At 46.5% G+C, this 14,992-nt stretch overlaps 1 protein-coding gene across 2 annotated transcripts in view; it reads left to right on the forward strand.

Moving 5' to 3' along the window:
• LOC142572554 (putative ATP-dependent RNA helicase DDX23) overlaps positions 1-14,992 on the forward strand; it is a 45,323-nt gene that overhangs the window by 6,222 nt on the left and 24,109 nt on the right. For both annotated transcript variants that reach the window (XM_075681742.1, XM_075681741.1), the window contains exons 6-10: positions 444-582; positions 8,691-8,821; positions 9,396-9,572; positions 10,106-10,185; positions 13,617-13,842. In XM_075681742.1, the coding sequence (XP_075537857.1) occupies positions 444-582; positions 8,691-8,821; positions 9,396-9,572; positions 10,106-10,185; positions 13,617-13,842 (753 nt within the window). The remainder of the gene's footprint in view (positions 1-443; positions 583-8,690; positions 8,822-9,395; positions 9,573-10,105; positions 10,186-13,616; positions 13,843-14,992) is intronic.

Consider the following 14,992-nt stretch of genomic DNA (forward strand, 5'->3'; position numbering starts at 1 on the left):
TATTCAAGATGGTCTCACCAACTGTCCTACAACTTTCCTTGCTAAACTTGTAAATATTCTCTTACTAAATAAATTAACTAGCATGGGGTCACGTGTGCACAAACAAACATGAACACATCTCACTCGACGACAGCGGACACACTCTGTCAAAACACTGGCAAGAAGGAAGTGTGGCAGCAGCAGTCAGCGAATTGACCTCCATGCTGCCTCTTGCTTCAACGCGAACTAAGCGGCGAGAACATAGTACACATGAAGCTATCAGTCCCAGTGTACCTGCACTCTGTCCTCATTACAGATTGCTTTCAAGAAAGGGCCCATGCGGCTGCTCGCAGCTGTGCCATGCATAGCCGAAGTTAGAGTAGAACCCCTACCACATTTTAACAATGAGGCTAACTATTAAAAAAAAAAGAGCTACATTTCATTAGCTCTTTCTCAACTTTCAGCCAGTGTTCCTGACAAAGGAACAACGAGCAGCTGAAGCCTTGAAGCGTCGTCAGCAGGAGGTCCAGGAACAGCGTCAGAGGATGGAGGAAGAGCGGAAAAAGCGGCAACAGTTTTTCGAGCAGGCCAAGCGCACTTCCGGTGAGCATCACAGCAGTGGAGGCGCTTTCTTAGTGCTTTTAATGGTCCTCAGGCAGCTGCCACTTCTCTGCTGCTTTGCTGCAAATAGTCATTTGTGAGAGAGAGAGTTTGCTCACAGAGAAACAGAATGCATTGTTTTACTGCTCCTGCCCTTTTGGGATGTTCTACTGTACGATGATTTTAGGTAGTTCATTCAGCCACAATGGCACAGGAAAACTGTACATTTGTGGTTAGGTGAGATGGGGAAAAGGCTGCCTACATGGCAGCTTGACTGGCCCTATCACACTAATGACAAACAAAAGATGCGCTACCAGCAGAAAGCAGTGGTACATAAAAACGCACATGTGGCCTTTCACAATACAGACAGCAAACAAAACTGAGGCATAGTACAAAAACCGCCTTGCAAGTTAAAAGCAGCATCTCCAGTTCCTAGAGAATGAAGAGAAGTTGGAATTCCCAGAGGGCACATTTAAGCGCCATGAAGAAATTGTCAGCCATGACATGGCCAAAAAATGAGCCATGTGAGCGAAAAGGACCAAGTAAATTTGTTACTTTAGCACATGATGCCAAGAAATCTACCAAGCATCTAAGATGATGATTATACTTGTCGATAATTAACTCTAATTTAATAAGTGATGCGGCTCATGTCGATGTTCATTTTTAAGCTTTCTTTCTCAGTTAAAAGTGGAGTTAGGGCTGCACATGCTACAGCTGGGTTCAACGAGATGGCCAGAAAGAACAGAGCCCAACAATCAGTAAAGTTAAAAGACCGTTCCATGCATCAGGTCAGGAACAGTAGTTTATAAAACTGCCAAGTCATGTAACTTTTTTTCCGGCTGCATTTATATTTCTCCTCCAGCTATTCACCGACTAAAGGGGTTACTTTGACATAATGAAGAATACAATTTCAGGGTTAGATTTCGTTTTTTCTGGATTGGCATGGTTCTTTTGTTGCCCATGTGTTGTGCTGTTGTTGTGATCCAGAGTCTTAATTGATCACGGGAGTTGGATGACTAGAACATTCAAATCTGATTATCAAAACAATTGTGTAATTTTCAGGTAGCTTTATCACTTGCCTTTCACTTTTACCTCATTTTGTGATGTGCAAGCCACTGCTCTTCATTAAAGAAAATTTAATTCTGTAGTTAAACAGTCGCCGACCGTTTATTCGGACCTCACGGGGACTGCGAAAATGTCCGAATAAACAGGTGTCCGAAAAAGCAGATTAAGGGGAAAAAAATGAAATCCTTTATTTCCACGCACTTACTCGGGCTCGGCAGTAGGCTTGAAGAAATCGTGAATGCGCCGTTGCACGCTGTTCTGTTTACGGGCAATCAGATAAGCCTGCATCTCGAAAAGGGTCGTATGGTCACTATAGGCGGCTGAAAGCACAGTCACTGCTTGTACACGCTCCGCATGTGACGGCAGCGTAGCACATGGTGTGTCATCTTCCGACTCGGTCATCGTCCGGTGGTGCAGCAGTAACCTGACGAATGATCTCGCTGTCGTCGAGTCCTACGCATGTCAGTACAGCAGTGTCAGCACCTGTGAAACTGTCAAATGAGACAGTGTCCAGAATCGCAATGCAACCACTGCGCAAGTATCGGCAAAACATTTTCCGCATCGGTAGGGAGCACATCGGAAGTCGACAAATCTTAGGCCTCCCGGCACCCGCTTGCCGGCATTCCCCAGCGCAGTCTGCGCTGGCACTGTCGGCGCCATTAGACACTTGATGCGATGTGTCCGTTGCCGTGTTGGATCACCGGAACCTCGACATAGCACACAAAGCAAACACCACCATAACGACACCAGCCGCACAAACGAAAAACGTGGCCTACTCGCAGCGTCGTGCGCGAAGAAACAAATCAGCTGCTGGATTGTCTTGACATGGCTTACTAAGTTCAAACCGAAACTGCTGTAGAACCACTCTATCGAACCAGGCAGAAACGATGTTGATGAGCGGGGATTTGCAGTAGCGCCACTTCGTGGGGCAGCAAGGAGGCTCCGTTCAAAACAAAAATGGCGTTCCGCAAGTTGAACCATGCACTGGTCAGAGTCGGTGCATGGTGCTCTCGAACAAGTTGGCTCAGGGAGTGTCCGAAAAATCAGATGACAGGTTGCAAGGTGCCCGAACTTTCGGCAGTTGTTATACAGTGCAGTCCACTTATAACGATACCACATATAACGATATATCGGTTATAACGATGGGTCGACATGAGAGTGTCATTTTATGCATTAGGTCTATGGGGAAAAAAACCATTTATAACGATAGGTTATTCACCGCATATCAGATATAACGATCAAAATTTTGCAGTCTGGACGGCGTTTTCCGTGCCATATAATCGTAACACTTGCGTTGCTTAGTTCCCTGAAACGAACGATGTCGAGACGAGGCGATGTTTACCTCCGTAAGTTCGTATCTGCCGCCATTACCGCGCAGCCCGTCTCGCCCCGCCCGCGCACCGGAGAATAGCTGAGTAGGCGCAGCGCGCCACAAGATGGCGCTAGCTGCTTCATGCGCGTCGGCCACAGTCGCTCCGAAAGAGAGAGAAAGAAAAAAAAAAGCGACAAGCAAAGCGGCGCGGTGGCGCCCGTCCCGCGTCTCTCTCGCGATAGCAGGCCGACGTCACCGGAGCAGCGTGCAACGAACGGTTAAAATAGTTCAACCCAGTTAGAAGATGGCGCCGACAAAGCGCAAAGCTGTGTCGCTTGACACGAAGATGGATATTTTGCAGGACTCTCGATGCGGCTTCAAGGTGAGCGCCCTCGTGAAGAAGTATGAGCTCGTCCAGTTAACGATATCAACCATCTTGAAAACCGGGAGCACCGCGATTGTGAAGGCAGGAGCTATCAGCGGCCATGCCGATCAGCGGAAAAGGGTTAGAGACCCTTTGTACGCCGATGTTGAAGAGGCGCTTTACCAGTGGTTCATCACCAATTGCTTCAAGAAGGCGGGCTTTGTGTGTAAGGACGAACTTCCCCAACCCGCTGAGACCGACCCGGTGGAAGTCGCTGACATACCGAGCTCTGGGAGCTCGTTCCTACTGGTGACACAGGTGTTGTGTCGAAGGAGGAGTTTTTGACTGCAGACAGTGCTGCTTCGTTCTGCGATGAAGTCACCGACGAGGCGATCGCCGAAGATGTGCTGTCTCGACAGACGGCAAAGTTGTGCGACGGTGGCGACGGCATCAGCGACAGTGACAACGAGATCGACAGTGGCTCCTTGACCCCGACCACGATGTCCACGCAAAGTGCACTGTCGTCGATCGACTCCTTAATTGATGTTATGCATGCTAAAGGATTGCCACCAGTGTTCGCGCAGCAGCTGGAATCCATGCACACCGCGGTTGTGAATCTGAAGCTGCCGCAAAAGCAAGTGCAGATTTCGGACTATTTCGGCGCGCCTAACCATTGACACGGTCATTGGCGCTAGAAATAAAGTTTGTTTTTTACGGTCTACTGTCTACATCATATATTCTTTAGAGCAAGTAGCGAATTGGAGTTCGGAGCTGCAAAGGTATGTTCCACGTTTAAAAAAAATTTTTTTTTGAAAACTGCAGTCCAGATATAGCGATCATCGGTTATAACGATCATATTTTTCGTCTTTCTCGATATCGTTATAAGTGGACTGCACTGTACATTATGGTCTATGGGGAGAATGGCGGTGCCGCGAAGCAGACCAAATAATCGAGCATGTCCGAATTTTTGGAGTCCGGAAAATCAGTCGGCGACTTTATGTGCCAGAACCATGATCTGATTATGAGGCACATAATTATGCGGAATTTTTACAGCTGCGTTTTTTTTACATGCACCTAAATCTAAATGCACAAGCATTTTTGCATTTTGACCCCATATGCAGTTGAGCCCGCTTATAACGAACCTGAGCGTCACGCGGAATTCGTTCGTTGTATCCAGTAGTTCGTGATATGTGGGCCACACACAAAAATTGACATCAATCAAAACAAAAATTTATTGAGAAGAAAAATCGGTGATCATTGTCTGCCTCTTCAGAGCACATCCAATGAAGGCGGTTTCAAGCTTGTTGAAAGCTGCGATGTGTTCGTCCCCCAAGGCCTTAAAATACACAAGATTTCTAAGTGCCTCAATATGGCTCACTGCTGTGGTCGCGCTTACGGGTACTGGCTCTGATGGATCGCTGTCGTCGTCCGATGCTTTGGCGTCATTCATGCCCGCACTTCCCGGATGGCGGTCTCGTCGCAAAACGACTCCGCAACTTCAGCAGCGTCGTCTACATTGACAAAATCTTGCCAATCAAGATCGCAGCTGGCCAGGTTAGCGTCAACAACGCGTCGCCACAAGTCGTTGTCAGGCTGGCTTTGTTGAGTGTCTTCAATGCCTGCTTCAGGTGCATCGGCAAAGCCGGCCTTGCGAAAACAATTCGGGTGCATTCGGGTGTCACTTCCATCCACGCCGCTTTGATAATTTCGACCGCCGAGTACAGCGAGACCTGCAGAGGCACATTGGGGGGAAAATCTGGTAAGTCCAGGAGGAACGCTAAGTCCTTTGCTTTGGACAACATCAGTGGCTCGCTGATGGGAACATTGCGTGCTCGAGCATCAAGGAACCACTTTAGAAGCGCGTCTTCAACATCTGCATATGTGGCTTTCCGTAGGCGCTTCCTCATCGTGGAGTCCGTGGTGGCACTCTTGTAGATTTTGTCCTTCTCTTTCAGTATTGTGGATATTGTCGATTTCGACAAACCATACTTTTTCACCAGTTCGTGGCCAAGTCCAAAGCTTTTCGCTTCACTGTCGAAGGAGACGTTGGCGAATCCGCCATCTCGGATAGGCACGGGAGCACACCAGTAGGAAACAATGCTGACAACGCAAGCACAACCACCACAACCACAAGCAAGAAAAAGACAGTCGCGCAGTCGTGAGGCGCGGCGGCGTGCCGTTAAGGGGAGGGGGGCAACAGAAGAGGCGGTACGAAAGCACTTGATCACGTGCTACGTTGTCAATTGGTGGAAAACTTCGCCGCTGCCCTGACGTCGACGATGGCGAGTGGGGTCCCGTGGCGAATGGGCTGTCACTTTCGCACTTCCCTTCGACTTGCGTGTGCACGTGGCTCATGCATGCTGAGCCATCATTTTGTTCTTTTTTTCGTTTTCGCGGCGATCCCCTTGCTGCATCACCGCTCCACCGTGCCTCCGGCGAGACGCCACGGGAGAGCCAATTCTCAGAGCATGCACAACACAGGGTCGGCGACTCTCACCACGTGGAAAGTGGTCCGCGACACCAAGGCGTTCGCTGTAGCCGATCGGCTAGGCTCACGGGTGTTCGTTGTAGCTGAGACCAAGCGCCATAGCCCTAATGTATATTTTGACAGTCAAGCCGGACTTGTTTGTGATAAGCTAGCGTTTGTCTTAAGTGGGGCCGTTATAAGTGGGCTCAACTGTAGATGTAGCCACCCTGGCCAGGATCGAACTTGCAACCTCAAACTCGGTACTAGCACAACACCATTCACTGCTCTCGTATAAACGACCTGTCAGCACGACCTTAAACTGCCAGTGTAGTCTGCCCTTAGTTGAGATTTATTACAGTTAAACCTGGATATAATGAAGTTGACAAAAGCTCGCAATTTTGCGTTACATGCAGGTTTTCGTTACATGAAGATTTCGCGTCAAGGCTTGTACGAATGACGCAGAAACGAAACCAAATGGCTCAAGATATCCGTGAAGGTGAACTCACCCTTCAAGCATTTATTTTACAGTGAAAAACTATAATTTCCGCTTGCTTCGTCTGCATGAGTGAAAGCACAACACGCCGCTTCAAAGAAGCTAAATCGTGTAAACCTCCTTCATCGTCCATTACGCAATGATGAACGCAATGGACGCAAAGCGTCCATTGCGTTCATCACCTCCTTTGCAGTAGGCACGTCACACGGATCTGCCTCACAGGCACCATCATCACCATCATTGGGATTTTGCACGCTGTTGGAGTCGATCCCACCACTGTCAACCAGTTGTTGGATCTGGAGGACAATCCCAATTGCTGCTCCCCAGATATTTGGACCTTGCTGTTGGGTCCGGGAGTTGGCCGAGGTTGAGGAGGACTTTGAGATGAAAACTGGAGGTTTATTTACATTATTTACAGTGAGAGTACAAAGAAATTAACAGTCATAAAGTCATTACGGGCCGGCAGCAACTCGGACACTGCGGCCCGTGGCAAGAAGCTCGAAAGAGATCAATGAAGGAATGCTCTAGGAATGCTCTCTTGCTGCTCCCGGTCTCTGGCTTTTAACCCTTTCGGTGTCTCAAAGTCACGTCACGTTCGGCCAATCGGCGAGCCCGCTCAGGTGGCGTCATTTTCGGCCAATGTTAGGCGCCTGTGCGATTGTGTCACACCCGGCGCAGAGGGTCGTTCCTTGGGCCTCAATTGTCCGAGGGCTTACTTCTCTCTGCGGTATTGCCTTCCTGGCTTGCAACTGCCTTCACAAAGGCGGATGGGGGGATTGCTGCCAGGGCTTCACGGTGCATTACAGCCGTCTTGCCTTCGGACCCATGTTACCTGGAACCGTGCCAGGCTCCCGCTACACTTTCAGGAAGAGTCAAGCAGTGAATAGCTCCACCTGCGGCGCACGAGGTGGAGGACGCCAACCTGTTTGGACGTGCGGCGCCTCGGGAACGTGGTAGATGTGCTTCTGCACTCCTTAATTAGCTTTGACGCGATTCGATGTGGTCTGGTGAACTCGAAGTAGGCTCAGGAAAAGGTCCCGTATCTAACAACGCTTTCAGCTACTGCTGCATCAGTCATTTTTTCTGTAGCCGCGGTGGCGTTGTCGGCAAACAAGTCACTCAGTTCAACGTCGTCGGGTACACCACCGTTAGTGCGTAGCTCGTTCCACGCTTCGGCTATATCGGACAGAGTAGAAAGGTCTTCCCCCCCCGTCATCCTCGTCGGCACCAGCCTGTGCGTTTTTGGCCTTTAAAAAGCAATTCGTGATAACTTCTGCCCGGACCTCTTGCCAGGAGGCAGCAAGCATCTCGACTGCTGGATAAATGTCAATCTTCATCTCCCGTTCCAGACGGATATCAAGAAGTACCTTCAGGATTAGTCGGCGCCGGTAACAGCATTTAAAACTGTTAATGACCCCTTTGTCCAGGGGTTGTATTAGGGACATGCAGTTGGCCGGGAAGTAATGCAGTTCGATGTTTGACAGCTGTAGGCCTTCAACGCAGTGCGCCGAGCAATTGTCCAGCAGTTGGCAAACTTGACGGCCTTGTTGCTTGATGTCCTGGTTAAATTCCTTTAACCACTCAGAAAATATTGGCTGAGCCATCCTCGCTTTGGAATTCGCCACATACTTCACGGGCATACGCTTCGTTCCCTTGAAACACCTGTGACGGGCACTTGGTGTGGTGCTAACAACTAATGGGACTCGCTTGTCTGTGCTGTCGAGGTTGGCGCACAGCATAATCGTTATGCAGCGCTTGCTCTGTCATTCGTTATCGTCCGTCCCCCCTGGCAATGAAAGAACCGGCCATCAGCGTTGCTTTTAAAGTGAGTTCTTACACAGAAGTGTGTCTAAGCCGTTGAAACGAATGAAAATCACGAAATAAAAATGCTTGTCCTCAAATCCATAAAAAAAAAATTCTGCAAAGGAAATCAACTGCCGCTACAAATGCCACCTGGTGTCACGCTAGACAAGCAAAGCCTGAAAAGGCTGCTACATTAGGCACGGAGCGGCGCTAGCCACCACAATCATCATCATCATCACTAACTCTGCTCAGTTGTGGCCATCCCAGGCGTTCGCGTAGCTGCTGGCTCCTTACAGTATTAATATTCACTAATCTAGTGCATTTCTTCGGCCGAATTTTCTTTAAAAGTGCAAAACGTAATGACTGATCAGCTTTGCGAGTTTGTTACATCAAGGTTAACCGCCGCAGCGTGTTTGTATTGAGGTCGAAAATACACGGGCTCCAATGGAGACGGCGTTAAGGAATTTAATAACTTCGTTAAATTCAGGTCGTTACATCCAGGTTTAACTGTACTAGTTTTCACTTACTGCTTGTGATGCCATCCACTGAGTTCTGTGTCAGCAAGTCTGGCTTTGAGCCCCTCTTACCACATCCTGCTTCCTCACAGACGATGTCTCCGACCGCCTGGACAGACGGAGAAAAGAGCGAGAGCGGTACCGTGAGGTCGACAATGATGAAGATGACAGAGACAAGATCAGGGAACACAAGGACAAAGAAAAGGAGTTTGAAGCTATCAAGGTAAGTCGCTCAAGTTCTTGAAGCTGGTAACTTTTTGGAAGCATTTGGCTGACAGGCCAGTCAACTCCGCATGTTAGGTTGTGACTGTAGCATGGGTTGGCCAAAGGGTACATGGAACTCGTACAGATTCTGGTTGCCACATTACCTTAAAATCATTTCCAGGCTGCTCAGCCTTCTTTGGAAATGTGTGTAAAAGGTGCAAAGGCATGATAGACTGGCCTGACCATGCTCGCAGCACATCTTCTGCTATGTCTACCACATTGCTAGTAGTGCTCACTGTGGTGCTTGGCTAAGAGGCTGCCTTAGACTTAGGGTAGCTGCACGTAGGCATTGTCAGAGTTCCTAGCTGGTGTTGTCAGTGCATGCACTGTGGAATGCCTCTGAATGTTCTCTTTTCGCTTTTATGCAGAGCTGCCATTCAATTCACTGAAAACTAAAACTATGAGAAGCCGTTGAAGCAGAAGAGATGTGGCGGAAGGCCGATTGTAGAGTTAGTTTTATGTATATGTGTAGACAACTTGTGTAAGAGAATGTATACTTTATCTAGTTGTGAAACTGTTGTGATCTCTTGCAGGAACGCTACCTGGGCCTCATGAAGAAAAAGCGGCGTGTGCGGCGGCTAAATGATCGCAAATTTGTCTTTGACTGGGATGCCTCGGAGGACACAGCCGTGGACTATAATCCGATCTACAAAGAAAAGCACACTGTGCAGTTCTTTGGCAGGGGACATGTTGGAGGCATTGACCTCAAGGTAAGCCTTCTTGTCTCCAGCTTTTCACTTCTCACTTCAGCAAGTTGTCCCACCGTTCTGGTGGGACAACTTGCTGTGTAGCCTAAAGTGAAAATTTATAAGTGAAGTGGTCATTGCAAGTCTTCAGCCCTTCAGAAATGGATGACTGCCACCATTTGCCACTTCATAACTTCTTTATTACTCAGCTTTAAAGTCATGCTTACCTTTAGTACAGGTCTCCGGCAGACTGGTCACTCTTGCAAGGGATTGCTGTCTTTCTCACTCACCACTGCTGCAGTCATTGTGATGACAACATTTGGTTGTACAGCTTTGACATAGAGCACAGCATTAGCAGCTGTTCACTGTGAAACCGTTAACCTGACACAAGCAAATAGGGCTATATCAAGGCCAGTCCCGGTGTCAAGGCCAGTTTGTTCCTTAGTGCCTATTAGGCTTTGTTATCTTGTGGGTGAACATCAGAATAGGCAGTAGTGAGATGCAATTACAGGATAATGTGTTATCGTCAAGGCAAATTCTCTACTTTTCTTTTACAGGCTCAAAAGAAAGAACAGTCCAAGTTCTACGGTGAATTGCTGGAACGTAGAAGAACACAGGCTGAAAAAGATCAAGAAGTGTAAGTCGCGTTATATAGTGGTATTAAGCAACAAAACACAGGGGAACAACTTGAGCGATGTATACAATGATGTTAGATTGTTAATAAGCAACAAAACACGGGGGAACAACTTGAGTGATGTATTCAATGCCGTTAGATCACTTTTTCTATCCTGTGAGGGTTCTACCAGGCGCAATAGAAGGGCATGTTGTTTATGCATACCAGATTCAACAGCAGTGCCAGGAAGAATGAAGACTAGGCATATGTGTTTGTCTCGTCTGTCTCATTCACCATTTTTATCTGTTCCGTAGCTGGTTCAAGATCACTGTATGTACAGTTAACTTTCATTAATTTGGCCTTGGCGGGGCTAACAAAATTGTTCAAATTATCTGGCCGGCTGAAATGAACAAGCGCTAGGAAAAAAACTCCGAAATACGCCTTATTGCGTGTGATACCATATGACTTCTAGTAATTCACATGAAAAAGAGTACCTATTATAAATTATGGCGTGTCATGTTTCTTCAATATCAAACAGCTTGCCGGACAGCTAAGAGCACGAAAATAGCAGACAATTTATCGTAGCACAATTGTGAGAAAAGTGGCAGACCCATGAAAACGGGAAGAAGCTGCGAAATGCAAGTAATGGAAAATACTCCGCAATTAGTGGTATGATGGGAAAAAATATTTTCACAACTATAACAAAACACAGAAGGGATGTTACAACTATCCAGATAATGAAGAAAATCTACACAGACAAGCCAGCAATTAATTTACTCAGAATGGAATGGTATTTTGATGCTGGGCATGGAGATGGATGGTTGAAGCTTACTGCACGTTAATGAGTCATATGCTTTTGTACAGTTGACAAAAAAAATGTAGCGAGCTATGAAGCCTTTCCTGGACCAGCTGCACAAAAATTTGGCACGCACCGCCAACATCATTGCCTCTAATGTGCAATCCAGTGAGTCCCCCGCTAAACAGCTGCAAGGTATTGGCAGCATATTGAGTGTGCTGGGGGTCTTTTTAGGATCAGCTCTCTCTTTTTAGGGTCAGTTTGTTTGATCAGATTCTTTTTGCTCAATTCGCTTCATATTTTCTTTAATTTCACAATTTATCCATCACATTGTGCAGAATTTTAAGCTGCTTGATATTACATGCCTTTTTGTCTCTGTGTGCGAATACTGAATAGTAAATTTAAAATTGAATCTCAAGTACAGTAAAGAAAAAAGAAATCCAAATATCGAATCGAATATCGGAAAACTTTTCACAAGATATAGTGCTTCAAATTTTGGGCAATCAAATACAGTGCTGCACAGGCTCAGAAGTCTCCTAGAATTGCATAACAAGAATGTAGCAAACTCTCAGTACCTTAAATACATCGAAATCAAGATGTACGGTATGGTCTACTCTTATTAAAGGGAAGACCAAATTAGTATGCCAGCACTGATTATAACTCAGTTCTAGTATACGAAGGTCTGTAAAACATATATATTTTTTTATCAATCGAACATCTGTTGCATAGAATTAAGTGCTTTTTTCGTCTGAAACTAATGAAGTACTGACATTCTCTTGTACTGAATACCCATGAGGTTCTCAGTTTAATGGTAGACCTGTGTTTTGTGGCGATCATTTATTTATTGCATAGAATGTTCAATTTGCTTTCCAGTTTTTCTCCAAAGATACAGAAGGCTTACGCTAACTTCACAGTAGCTGGGTTATCGTAAGGTCAATCTGTGCGATAGTCGAGAGGATCACACATCACGTGACGTGATCAGGGCTCCACGTGTAGCCTGTACTGACGGTAAAGAGCAAGCACCATCCGTGCCATTTCATTGTCAGGTTTGGTGTGATTTCCCACTTGTCACATACATATTCTGAAATGGTCGGCAAGTTTGCGCAATGCTCACTCCTCTTCCCTCACACACCTTCATTCATCCGTGGTCCGGGCAAATGCATGCATCTAAGTTATGACACTTTTGCCAGCCATATAAATCCAAACCTAGTCTTGTGACGAGTTACTAACAGCTACAAAAAGAGACCAATTTATGTCAGAAACGAGATCAGGAACAATACGCCGCTGTGTAGTGTGTTGCAAAGATGGCGCCTGTCAACAACTTTGTTGCCGTCCCGTGCACTTGCTTTCGAGGTCATTTCAAGGTCATTTGTTAAGTTTCTGAGTGTCTTGCGGCTGCTGTGATAGATCTGCATCGATTTGACATAAAACCATTGCTAAATTTAGTCGCTGGTGCCCAATCAAGCAGCACCGATTAGGTCGAATGGCCTTGGCAGTGTGGCCATGACAAAAATTTGCTGCTGGCCAATCTGGTAATGAATGCAAGCCGTCGTGGAATGCTTGCCTCTGATATGTTTGTGTGGGTGGCTCATCAGTTATCATAGGTCCCGAGATCACGCAGGCAGGTTAGATTGATGGCTGTTTAAATGGTGTGAAGTTTGTAGCCGTGTATCCACCAGGATCTGCTTGGCTATCAGTGATTAATTGGCCCTGTCATTGCACATCCTTTCGCGCCTTATGAAATATGCGCTGATTTTGTTGCCACTCCTTTGTTCATGTGACATTATCATTTTGATCGCGTCCATTGACCTGGAAGAACTTTGCACCGACAGAGGCGGCCCTGGCCAATGCAGCGCCGTTCTGCGAATTGCAGCATTCAGGCACTGTGTATGCGATCAATGCATCAATGACACCGGGGAGCACTTGCAGTGACCAAGTCCTTTACTGTGTCACCCGAGGTGGCCCGTCCTTAGCGCGCTAGGTGCTCCTATTGTGCCTAAAATGAAGTGAAATATTTGCTTGGGCAGCATCGAGCACAAGAAGCTCCGTGGCACACGCGACACATGACATTGTGCCCGTCTCTACACCAAATATATAGAAAAATCGAATAGTAGATATTCAGTTTGCGAATAGAATTATTCAAACGTTCACTGTTCATTTAGATTCGGTGACAGTCGAGTATTTATACACCGCTAGTTTTTGTTGCACCAGTCTCATAATGACACAGTGGGGCGGCCATCAGTAAGGGGCCATGATTGTGTGAGCAGACAAAACAGCACTTCACAGAAAAGGCTGCAACTTTATGAATTCTTGGCATTTTACAGCCAAAATGTAATGTTTGTTTTCTGGCATAAATATTTTTTTTTTCATAAATGATATGTGATGTTTTAAGAACCTGTTGTGATGGCATTATCACCAGAAAAAAATAAAAATTTATGCTACCGTATTATATTTTTTAGAGTCTTTTTAGAACTCCAACCTTTTTAAGCTACGTCTGGAGTTAAGCTCCTAGAACTGGAGGAAATGCATTGGAAAGTGTTATGGTATTTACATAGCTGTGCCTTATGGTCCTGTTGCGTTGCATATTGCAGATCTCTGAAGAGATACTGAGTTTCTGTGCATCTATATAATAATATAATAATGACTGTTGTCTAATCAGGGTTCGGCTGAAGAAGATCAAGAGCAAAGAGGAAAAGCAGAAGTGGGATGACCGGCACTGGTCGCACAAGTCCTTGGAAGAGATGCAGGAGCGGGACTGGCGTATCTTCCGTGAGGATTTCAACATCACCATCAAGGGTGGCCGCATTCCCAACCCACTCCGCAAGTGGTCTGAGTGCGGCCTCCCCTCCGTCATCCTTGATGTCATCAAGGAGCTCGGCTACAAGGTTTGAGCTTGTTCCCGATGTGTGTGTGTGATTATGTGTGTGCGCGTGTGTGTGGCTAGGTTACCGGCACTTCGGGCTGTGAATCCATGCCACTTAGGTTACATGTTGGCATCGAATGGCCTAGCTAAGAAATTCTGTGCAACAGTATGATGTCTGTGTGGTGTGCACAGGTTGCAAAAGACCCTATATGCACAGTGCATCAAGTGTTATTTACATGCAGGATTTATGAAATCCTACACATATAGATTCTGTAATGGCACTCACAGTTATATTACTGAAGATGAAAGCCACTATTGGGTTATTTACCTTACGTGGGAGCATTGATGGGTAATAAACAAGAAAGGAAAGCATACTGTGATTGTGCACAAGTCCCTGGTGTCAAAGGTATTTTGTGTGATACAAAGGCTCCAGTGCTGCATGGTTTGATTGTGCTTGCAGTGATATAAAACAAGGAAAACCTGTGGGCTCATGCTTGCAGCTGCTTCAGTGAAAAGTGCTGCAGGCTGCTTTTGCTATTAAATGTCTGAGAGCTTGTGGTAATGGAGAATGTACCCAAGCGTGCAATGGATGAACAAGGTCAGCTGCAGCGAGACTGGCCTGCGACAGAGCATTTGCATCATCATGGGATAAGAGCCGCATGCCCAGATACCTACACCAGGCATAACACCCTGTCGCAGGCCAGTCTCGCTGCAGCTGACCTTGTTCATCCATCGCACGCTTGAAAGCAGCACAATAACACTGCACAAGCGCCCCGTCATTTGGTATTTTTTCATATTTCGGGGGCTATCTTTGGAACGTGGGAAAAAGGACCACGTGAGATATACCATGTTGGAACGAAGGTGCTCTACAACTTTGCATATCACACTTAGGGACTGCAGCCAATATTTATAAGGTTGATTCACCACCATCATCATAATCATCATCAGCCCGGTTACGCCCACTGCAGGGCAAAGGCCTCTCCCATACTTCTCTAACATTGATTATTTAAACATAACTAATTCGTTAGTTAAGGGGAAAATAAGAAATAGACTGAGTAACTCTAGGCCAGTGCCAACATTATGCATTCGGTTCGACTCGCATTGTGAGTGCCTTTCATTTTTGAAGCTTTGGCTCAAGTTATGTGGGACAACCTATATACTTGGATGAGGTA

This window comes from Dermacentor variabilis, chromosome 2 (assembly GCF_050947875.1).
Source record: "Dermacentor variabilis isolate Ectoservices chromosome 2, ASM5094787v1, whole genome shotgun sequence".
In the NCBI taxonomy this organism is placed as follows: domain Eukaryota; kingdom Metazoa; phylum Arthropoda; class Arachnida; order Ixodida; family Ixodidae; genus Dermacentor; species Dermacentor variabilis.